Genomic DNA, 10,251 nt, shown 5'->3' with positions numbered 1-10,251 from the left:
GCTCCCGGTTTGATGACCCTTCTCTGCACTTGGGTTGTCTCGGTTTCACTTTGGGCTTGGGTAAATTGCTGCTCAGTTTTCCCTATTATGTCCTGGCCCACTACCGCCTCATTCTCGCTGCCTTGGACCAATCCCGGATTATTTTCTTGCAAGATATCAAATCTGGATCCCAAATTGGTAATATTCCCTTTATGAGAGATTCCTTCATCAGTGTTATGGAAATTAGTCGTATCGCGGTTGGCGTGGGATTGTTTCTGTCCAAATTGGGATTTCCTTCTATTATTAAATTTTTTCACCAACATCCACGGCCCAAAATCAGGGTTGGCCTTCCCGTTGCTAGGATCACGGAGATTCTGCTGATCAGTGAGCCTTCCATTTTCGTCAGCCACATTAGTAGTTGGGGCCCCACCTTGCAGAGTGTCGGCTGTACGGATCTCCTCCGTCTGGACGCCGTTGCTAGCACCGTCTTCCATGCATTGTTCTGACCTATGACCATACTTACCACATGTGAAGCAAATTTGGTACAGTCCTTCATATTCCAGGTTCAACTCACAACCAAGAACGGATATACGTGGCACTAGTTGTTTTGCCAGGTCGATCTCAACACATATCCAGGCGAACTTCCCCCTCGAGTGAATTGAGGTAGTACGATCGATCTTGAGCATATGTCCGATGGCTGAGCCAACCCTCCAGAGAAATCGGTGGTTATACAGTTCGATCGGTAGATTTGGGATGCGAATCCAGGCGGCGATCTTTCGAACTTCGGTGGTTTCGGTTAGGAAGAAAGGCCTCCATCTTTGAACGATAAGGTAATGGCCAGCAATCATCCAGGGACCTTCCATAAGCGCATGCGCGTAGTCCTCCTCATCTGCAAAATGAACCAAAAAATAGTCACGATTCATGTCAATAACGTGAATCTTACCTTTTTTTTCCCAGTCTCTGCGGAGACGTTGTTCCATGAATGCAAACGTGACACGTTTCCCCAACACTTTGACTATGAGGGCATTCTTCCAAGGTTTGCACCACTCTTCAAATTCCTCCTTAGATACCGGAATTTTGGGACACGGGTTGAAAGGTTTCCCATCATCTTCTCGATCATCGTCGTTTCTATACCACTTATCCTCAGGGTTAGGATCATCATCATCCATGTCTAGCGAGGCGCTATGATCTTCTTCAAGTCCAGGGCTAGTCAACAGTGTATCCTTATAGGATCCTTTTCCTGGTTCCGCCCTAGGTTCCTCATGTTGGACAATTTCCATGTTCTCCGATGGTTGATTAAGATCCACTTCCCCCCGAGTTTTGACCTTTTTGGTGCTTCTCTGTACTAGATCGTCCTCCTGCGTGGAAACCCTAGTAGAGCTTTTTTCTATCATTTTTGCTCACTATTGTATTCTTTAAATTGTAAGTTATCGTGACTTTCATATTGTTTTGTTAATGTCTTTGTGTTGGGTTTTAAGGTCTTTTCTTACATAAAAAAATATATTCAAATGTTGGTATTTATTATAAATTTTAATGCTTGGATTGATTGGTTTGTTCAATGTACATTTTGTTCAGTAGTTTGTGACTCTTCTATATTCTATTTTAATCATAATAAAGCTATTTTTTTAATTTTAGTGATTCATAATTTTTATCTCTCATATTAAAAAAAAATTATAATAAAAATCTGGGTCTTTTTTTTCTCTCTTTTCTAGTGTTTTATACAACTTTTTTCAATGAATTAGTATGTGTTCATTGCTGAGCGAGTATTATTACTTCACTTATTCTTACAAATAGAAAATTATGTGTTTTATTTTCATTATTTAGTATTAAAGCTTATTTTTAGATAATTGGTTATAACTTGCTCAAAAAATGGAAAAGAAAATAATACTAATGGAATCATAAACTTAAATGACACTAATTACCATGTCAAAAATTTATATTTATCCATATTTACTATATAAAAACACGATAAAAAATAAATGAACAATGAGAGATACAAGAACAACAAATTATACTTGATGAATTTGAGATAAAAAAAACAGTCACTAATATTATACCATTTGAATGAATTTTAATGGGTTCTAGATCAGTTATAAAACATAGAAATCAAGTTAGAAGATAAGGTTTAAAAAAATGTGATTGCTAAATATTCTATTAGATTTTTGAAAGACATTTTGTATATCTCTTATTGATTCTATTTTTAATAGTAAAGTGACTATATACCTTGTCAAAAGTGGCCTCTTAAATAAAAAAGTGAAAATTAATAATTAAAAAAATAAAAAATAAAGATAAAAAGGATAAAGGTAAAAACAAAATCAAATTCAGATCAAAATACAAAAAATTTAAATATTTTTACTATCATAAAATAGGCCATATCCATAATTATTATTTTTTGAAATATTAGCGTGTTCAAATAAGAAGCTCACTTTAAATTCTTACAGAACATATATGATGTGCAAAAATTTGTCATTCGAAATTTAAATCTTTAAATTGATTTCATATTATTGTAGTACACTCTAAATATCAAATTTTTATGATCAATTAAAAAAAGTGAAAGATTTTTAAACTTTTAAAAATGTATAGCTGAGAATTTTAAGGTTTGAATTATCTCTTATAAGAAGAACATATAAATTGATTATGAAAATAAAAGATTGGAGATTTTGAGGAAAAAAAAATGAATTTAAAGGTCAACTTAATAATAAAATTAAAGAAGTAAACTAAAAAAACTAAAGCAACAAAGTGAAGACAATTAAATAAATTTAATTTAGAAATACTTCCTATACTACAAAAATAACTGGTATAAAATGGCATTAATATAATGACAATTTTAAAATATTGCCGTTATATTCATAAAGTGAGGCGGTTTGTGTGGCCGCCATAATTTACTTGTGGAATGGCGGTTTTTTAGTGAATTTGGCGGTTTTAAACGGTAGTATCTCATTATCTGCTTCACTAATATAAAAAGTTAAAAACCTAACTCTTATATTTTACTAATAAATGCTATGCTTCAATCTACCGAAATTCCATCACAATGTGAGAATCAAGAAAAAACTCCATCGCAGCGTGAGATCTGCGATCTCATCCACGACGCTTTCTTCTGGCGGCAATCTCCTCCATCAACGCTTTTCTTCCAGCTGCGATCTCCTCCATTATAGTTTCCTGCTCCACCGTGCTGTGCTCTGTGAAGCTTCTCATTCTCCATCTTTGTTGAACTAAGTTTATATACAAATCCACATTCTCTTCTTTTAATTACTCATATTTTGTATTTGCTAATTGTTACTACTTTTATTTCTTTAATGATATATTTTGTTAGCAGAAATTGGGGGTAAGGTCTTCATAAATTCCTTCAAATTTTTTCTTACATGCATGTATACAAATTTACTTTCGCTTCACGGTTTTGATTTGTAGATATGCTCTCGGTTGGTGCTTTACTGATTTGCATAGCACATGTTTGATGAATCGCTTCAATGAATTAAGAGCAGTTATTTTCAGGTCCCAAAGAGGACAGTTGGGTTTCAGAAGTAACTCGAAGAGCTGTGCAAGAAGAGGAAAGGCTGATTTTGCAGAAAATTCCACTCTAGAAAAAATTGTTTGAGATTAGTAAGTGTCCTTTTCATCTGTTATCTCCATCTATTTTAATTTTTCCTTTTGAGTTTATCTGGATACAAACTAGCCATACCAGGCCTTATAGACAATTGTTTTTGTTATTACTATCAATGTTTAAGTATGGCTTGAAGGGTGTGAGCAATGATGTGGAGAGATGAGATGCTTGTCACTGGTGAGATTCAACTAAGATTTCGATTTTCATAATAGTAGGTTTGCATGTAATCTTACTTATTCAAACTGAGTTTTCAGTGTGTGGAGGAAAGAATGCGTGGACTGATAAGTAACCTGATTAGAATATCAAAACAGGTTAGTTGTTCTCTACCTGCTTGCAGGAATATTCTCTTATAACTTAATAAAATTTCTTACTTTCAAGAATTTTCCTACTAGCGGGTTGATTTTGAGAAGACAAGACATCGGACTGTTGTCACCTTAGATGTTCAGCCGCAAATCATGACAATAAATAGGAAAGTAAGAGAGGAGTGGGAGAAAAGACAGTGTTCATACTCTAGGTCGAGCTAGGTGAACCGGTTTGAGCAAAGACAAAAACGACCGACCTCTTATAAAGGTTCGTTGATACCGACCTCTTCCTAAAGAGCTCGGCCAAATTGCTATAAGGGCCCAAATAGGCCCAAAGCAGAAGATAACAACCCACCTAAAAGGCGGCTGGTCAAAGATAAGGGGACTCACCCACAAAAGATAAGATAAGATAACTAACTTATCTCAAGGGAGGTCACTCCACACTACTATAAATATACTGGAGCACCCAGGTATAAATCATACTCTGATTCTACCCAGGTATACTCAGAGTCTCTTGTAGGTACCACCACCCTCCGGTGATCAAGGATCAGCAACAACTCAAGGATCAGTAAGTCAGACGCAAACAGCTCCGACCACAACAGCAGATCTCGTCCGAGATTGACCTTCAGTTTCAGGTAACCCTCGGAACATTGGCGCCATTGCCGGGGAACCTGGAAGTCATCCCATCATCATGGAGGACAACCTTGACGACGATCACAACTCTGGCTTGGAGTATAAAATGCCGCATAAGAATACGGATACCACACCAAAGGATACACCTCAAAATAAGGGAGACAAACAACCCCCAAATACAGAAATTTTAGAGGCCATCCATGAACAACAGAATTGCCTTAAACAGCTAGAACAAGAAGCCAAGTGACAGCGGAAGGCTAAGCGAGAGCTATGAAGAGAAACCAGGAGGCGACGAGAGCTGGAAGATAAGCTCTTCAAACTCGAGGTCGACTTCAAAACAAAAGCTACTCGGTCCAATCGCAAAGATAGCCCCCGCAAGGACCAAGATCCATTTGCAAAGGAAATCATGAAAGTTAAAGTCCCAAAAGACTTCAAAGCCTAGACATGACTCCCTACGATGGTACGTCCGACCCAAGTCATCATCTCAGCAACTTTAGAAGTCGGATGTATCTTACGGATGCCTCAAATGCAATTCGTTGTAAAGCCTTCCCGACTACCTTGACCAAAACAGCAATAAAGTGGTACGATAGCTTGCCGCCAAGATCGATTGCAAGCTTCAATGACCTCACCAAGAAATTCCTGGCTAGGTTCTCCATCCAGAAGGATAAATCCAAGCATGCTCCATGCCTATTGGGGATTAAACAAGAAGATCGGGAAAGTCTCCGCAGTTACATGGAGAGATTCAACAAAGCATGCCTGGACATACAAAATCTCCCAACAGAAGCAGCAATTATGGGACTTATCAATGGTCTGCGAGAAGGACCCTTTAGCCACTCCATATCCAAAAAACACCCAACATCTCTGAATGAGGTACAAGAACGGGCGAAAAAATACATCAATATGGATGAGAACTCCCGATAGGGAGAAAACTTAAAGACTGGATTCTCCTACTCATCTTGGGACAAGGATAAAGATTTCAGAAAAAAGGAAGACCAACCCACTGAAAAACCCAGAAAATACCACAACTACACCCCTCTTCGGGTGTCTCTTGTAGACGTCTACTGATGAGCGGATAATTTATACGCTTTTTGGCATTGTATTTAGTATGTTTTTAGTAGGATCTAGTTACTTTTAGGGATGTTTTCATTAGTTTTTATGTTAAATTCACATTTTTGGACTTTACTATGAGTTTGTGTGTTTTTCTGTGATTTCAGGTATTTTCTGGCTAAAATTGAGGGACTTGAGCAAAAATCAGATTCAGAGGTAGAAGAAGGACTGCTGATGTTGTTGGATTCTGACATCCCTGTACTCAAAGTGGATTTTCTGGAGCTACAAAGCTCAAAATGGCGCGCTTTTAATTGCGTTGGAAATTAGACATCCAGAGCTTTCCAACAATATATAATAGTCCATACTTTGGCCGAGTTTAGATGACGCAAAAGGGCGTTGAACGCCAGTTCTACGCTGCAGTCTGGAGTTAAACGCCAGAAACACGTCACAAACCAGAGTTGAACGCCAGAAACACGTTACAAACTGGCGTTCAACTCCAAGAATGACCTCTCCACGTGTAAACTTCAAGCTCAGCCCAAGCACACACCAAGTGGGCCCCGGAAGTAGATTTATGCATCAATTACTTACTTCTGTAAACCCTAGTAACTAGTTTAGTATAAATAGGACTTTTTACTATTGTATTAGACATCTTATGATTTTAGTTCATCTTTGGATCATATTTATCACGTTTGGGGGCTGGAATTTCGGCCAAGCCTGGACCTTCATCACTTATGTATTTTCAACAGTAGAGTTTTTGCACTCCATAGATTAAGGTGTGGAGCTCTGCTGTTCCTCATGATTTAATACAAAATACTACTGTTTTCTATTCAATTCAACTTATTCCGCTTCTAAGATATCCATTCGCACCCAAGAACATGATGAATGTGATGATTATGTGACGCTCATCATCATTCTCACTTATGAACGCGTGCCTGACAAACACTTCCGTTCTACATGCAAACAAGCTAGAATGAATATCTCTTGGATATCTAATACAGGGGACCGAGTCCGAGTTATTAGTGTCTTCGTGGTATAAGTTAGAACCCATGAATGGCCATTCCTGAGATCCAAAAAGTCTAAACCTTGTCTGTGGTATTCTGAGTAGGATCTGGGAAGGGGTGGCTGTGACGAGCTTCAAACTCGCGAGTGCTGGGCGTAGTGACAGACGCAAAAGGAGGGTGAACCCTATTCCAGTATGATCGAGAACCTCCAGATGATTAGCCATGCCGTGACAGAGCATTTGGACCTTTTTCACAAGAGAGGATGGGATGTAGCCATTGACAACGGTGATGCCTTACAGAAAGCTTGCCATGGAAAAGAGTAAGACTGATTGGATGAAGACAGCGGGAAAGCAGAGATTCAGAGGAACGAAAGCATGTCTATACGCTTATCTGAAATTCTCACCAATGAATTACATAAGTATTTCTATCTTTATTTTCTATTTATTTATTATTATTATTCGAAAACTCTATAACCATTTGATATCCGCCTGACTGAGATTTACAAGGTGACCATAGCTTGCTTCATACCAACAATCTCCGTGGGATCGACCCTTACTCACGTAAGGTTTTATTACTTGGACGACCCAGTGCACTTGCTGCTTAGTTGTGCGAAGTTGTGAAATTATATTTGGACCATGGTATTGTGCACCAGTTATTGGCGCCATTGCCAGGGAGAGAACGAACAACAAATTTTACAACCTCAGAGTAACAATTTCGCATACCAAGTTTTTGGCGCCGTTGCTGGGGATTGTTCGAGTTTGAACAACTGACGGTTCATCCTGTTGCTCAGATTAGGTAATTTTTTTCTTATTTTATTTTCAAAAAGTTTTCAAAAATTTTTCAAAAATATTTCCTTCTTTTTCGTTTTTCCCATTTAATATTCAAAAAAAAAATTTTAAATTATTCTATGGCTTCAAAACTTTCAAGAATGAATTCTAGAGTTTCATGTTAACATGTTGAATCCTATCTGGCTGTCAAGCCATATCCAAACTGCTTTGGGATTGATCTTCAACTAATCACCACAATGCATGTAATTCCATCCTAAAGCTGACTGGCTATTAAGCCATGTCCAACCCTTTGATTGGAGCTTTGGGCTAATATTGAAAGATTCCTGAAATTCTTCTTAAAGATTTTGGATTTCTTATTTTCTTTTTCCATATGTTTTTCGAAAAAAATTAAAAGAAAATACAAAAAATTCATAAAATCATAAAAACCAAAATTGTTTTGTGTTTCTTGTTTGAGTCTTGAGTCAATTTTTAAGTTTGGTATCGATTGCATGTTTTTAAAATTTATGCATTAATTTTTTCCGAAAATTGCATTCATGCATTGCATTCATCAGGATCTTCAAGTTGTTCTTGATAAACCTTCTTGATTGATCTTCATATCATATTGTTTTGTGTTGTATGGTGTTTTTCATATGCATTCTTGCATTCATAGTGTCTATACATGAAAAATTTCTAAGTTTGGTTTCTTGCATGTTTTCTTTTCATGAAAATTTTTCAAAAATATGTTCTTGTTGTTCATCTTGACATTCAAAGTGTTCTTGGTGTTCATCTTAACATTCATAGTGTTCTTGCATGTATTCATTATTTTGATCTAAAAATTCTCATGCATTGAATCATTTTTTTTTGTTTTTCTCTTTCTTCATTAAAAATTCAAAAATTAAAAAAATATCTTTCCCTTTTTCTCTCATAAATTTCGAAAATTTGGATTGACTTTTTCAAAAATTTTTAAAATCTAGTTGTTTCTTATGAGTCAAATCAAATTTTCAAATTGAAAATCCTATCTTTTTCAAAATCTTTTTCAAAAATCAAATCTTTTTCATTTTTCTTATTTATTTTCGAAAATTTTAAAAATATTTTTTAAAAATCTTTTTCTTAATTTTATTTCATAATTTTCGAAAATATCATCAAAAATTAATGTTTTGATTCAAAAATTTCAAGTTTGTTACTTGCTTGTTAAGAAAGATTCAAACTTTAAGTTCTAGAATCATATCTTGTGATTACTTGTGAGTCAAGTCATTAATTTTGATTTTTAAAATCAAATCTTTTTCAAAACTAGTTTCAATCATATCTTTTCAAAAATATCTTTTTTATCCTATCTTTTTCAAATATCTTTTCTAACTTCTTATCTTCTTATCTTTTCAAAATTGATTTTCAAATCTTTTTCAACTAACTAATTAACTTTTTGTTTGTTTCTTATCTCTTTCAAAACTACCTAACTAACTTCCCCTCTCTAATTTTCGAAAATACCTCCCTCTTTTTCAAAAATTCTTTTTAATTAATTAATTGTTTTCAATTTTTAATTTTAATTTTATTTCATTCCTAATTTTCGAAAATTACTAACCTTTTTCAAAAACTATTTTTCAAAATTTAACTTTAAATTTTAATTTTTAATTTTCGAAATTCCCTCTCCCTCATCTCCTTCTATTTATTTATTCATCTACTAACACTTCTCTTCACCCAAAAATTCGAACCCCTTCTTCTCCTCTGAGTTCGAATTCTCCTCTTCTTCATTATTAATCTTCTTTTCTTCTACTCACACAAGGGGAACCTCTATACTGTGGTAAAAAGGATCCCTATTATTATTTTCTGTTCCCTTCTTTTTCATATGAGAAGGAGCAAGGACAAGAACATTCTTGTTGAAGCAGATCCTGAACCTGAAAGGACTCTGAAGAGAAAACTAAGAGAAGATAAAATACAACAATCTAGAGACAACCTTACTGAAATTTTCGAACAGACAGAGGAGATGGCAGCCGAAAATAATAATAATGCAAGGAGGATGCTTGGTGACTTTACTGCACCTAATTCCAATTTACATGGAAGAAGCATCTCATGAGACGCCTCTGAAGAAGGGAGTTCTTGAAATTGATACTCTGAATGCCATATTGGCTCAGAACAAACTATTGACTCAACAGGTCAATATGATTTCTCAGAGTCTCAATGGAATGCAAGCTGCATCCAACAGTACTCAAGAGGCATCTTCTGAAGAAGAAGCTTATGATCCTGAAAACCCTGCAATAGCAGAGGTGAATTACATGGGTGAACCATATGAAAACACCTATAATCCCTCATGGAGAAATCACCCAAATCTCTCATGGAAGGATCAACAAAAGCCTCAACAAGGCTTTAATAATGGTGGAAGAAACAGGTTTAACAATAGTAAACCTTTTCCATCATCCACTCAGCAACAGATAGAGAATTCTAACCAGAATCCATCTAGCTTAGTAAATTTAGTCTCTGATTTATCTAAGGCCACTCTGAGTTTCATGAATGAAACAAGGTCCTCCATTAGAAATTTGGAGGGACAAGTGGGCCAGCTGAGTAAAAGGATCACTGAAATCCCTCCTAGTACTCTCCCAAGCAATACAGAAGAAAATCCAAAGAGAGAGTGCAAGGCCGTTGATATAACCATCATGGCCGAATCCAAGGAGGAAGGGGAGGACGTGAATCCCAAGAAGGAAGACCTCCTGGGACGTCCAGTGATCAATAAGGAGTTTCCCTTTGAGGAACCAAAGGACTCTGAGGCTCATCTAGAGACCATAGAGATTCCATTAAACCTCCTTACGCCCCTCATGAGCTCTGATGAGTATTCTTCTTCTGAAGAGAATGAGGATGTTACTGAAGAGCAAGTTGCCAAGTTCCTTGGTGCAATCATGAAGCTGAATGCCAATTTATTTGGTAAAGAG

The 10,251-nt window shown here is 36.2% G+C and overlaps 1 protein-coding gene and 1 long non-coding RNA gene across 2 annotated transcripts in view; one reads left to right on the top strand and one right to left on the bottom strand.

Annotated features, from left to right (window-relative positions):
• LOC107607211 overlaps positions 1-1,373 on the bottom strand; it is a 6,336-nt gene extending 4,963 nt beyond the window's left edge. The window contains exons 1-2 of the mRNA XM_016309187.1: positions 923-1,373; positions 70-868 (exon numbers count right to left, since the gene is read on the bottom strand). Of these exons, the coding sequence (XP_016164673.1) occupies positions 70-868; positions 923-1,373 (1,250 nt within the window). The remainder of the gene's footprint in view (positions 1-69; positions 869-922) is intronic.
• LOC107608399 lies at positions 3,576-4,075 on the top strand. Its single transcript, XR_001612848.2, has 3 exons — positions 3,576-3,757; positions 3,835-3,891; positions 3,973-4,075. It is a non-coding gene; the product is annotated as an uncharacterized LOC107608399 (long non-coding RNA).

The sequence above is a fragment of the Arachis ipaensis genome, chromosome B07 (genome assembly GCF_000816755.2).
Source record: "Arachis ipaensis cultivar K30076 chromosome B07, Araip1.1, whole genome shotgun sequence".
NCBI lineage: Eukaryota > Viridiplantae > Streptophyta > Magnoliopsida > Fabales > Fabaceae > Arachis > Arachis ipaensis.
Note: the sequence above shows the minus strand (reverse complement) of the source record. Positions and strands in the feature narration are given on the sequence as shown.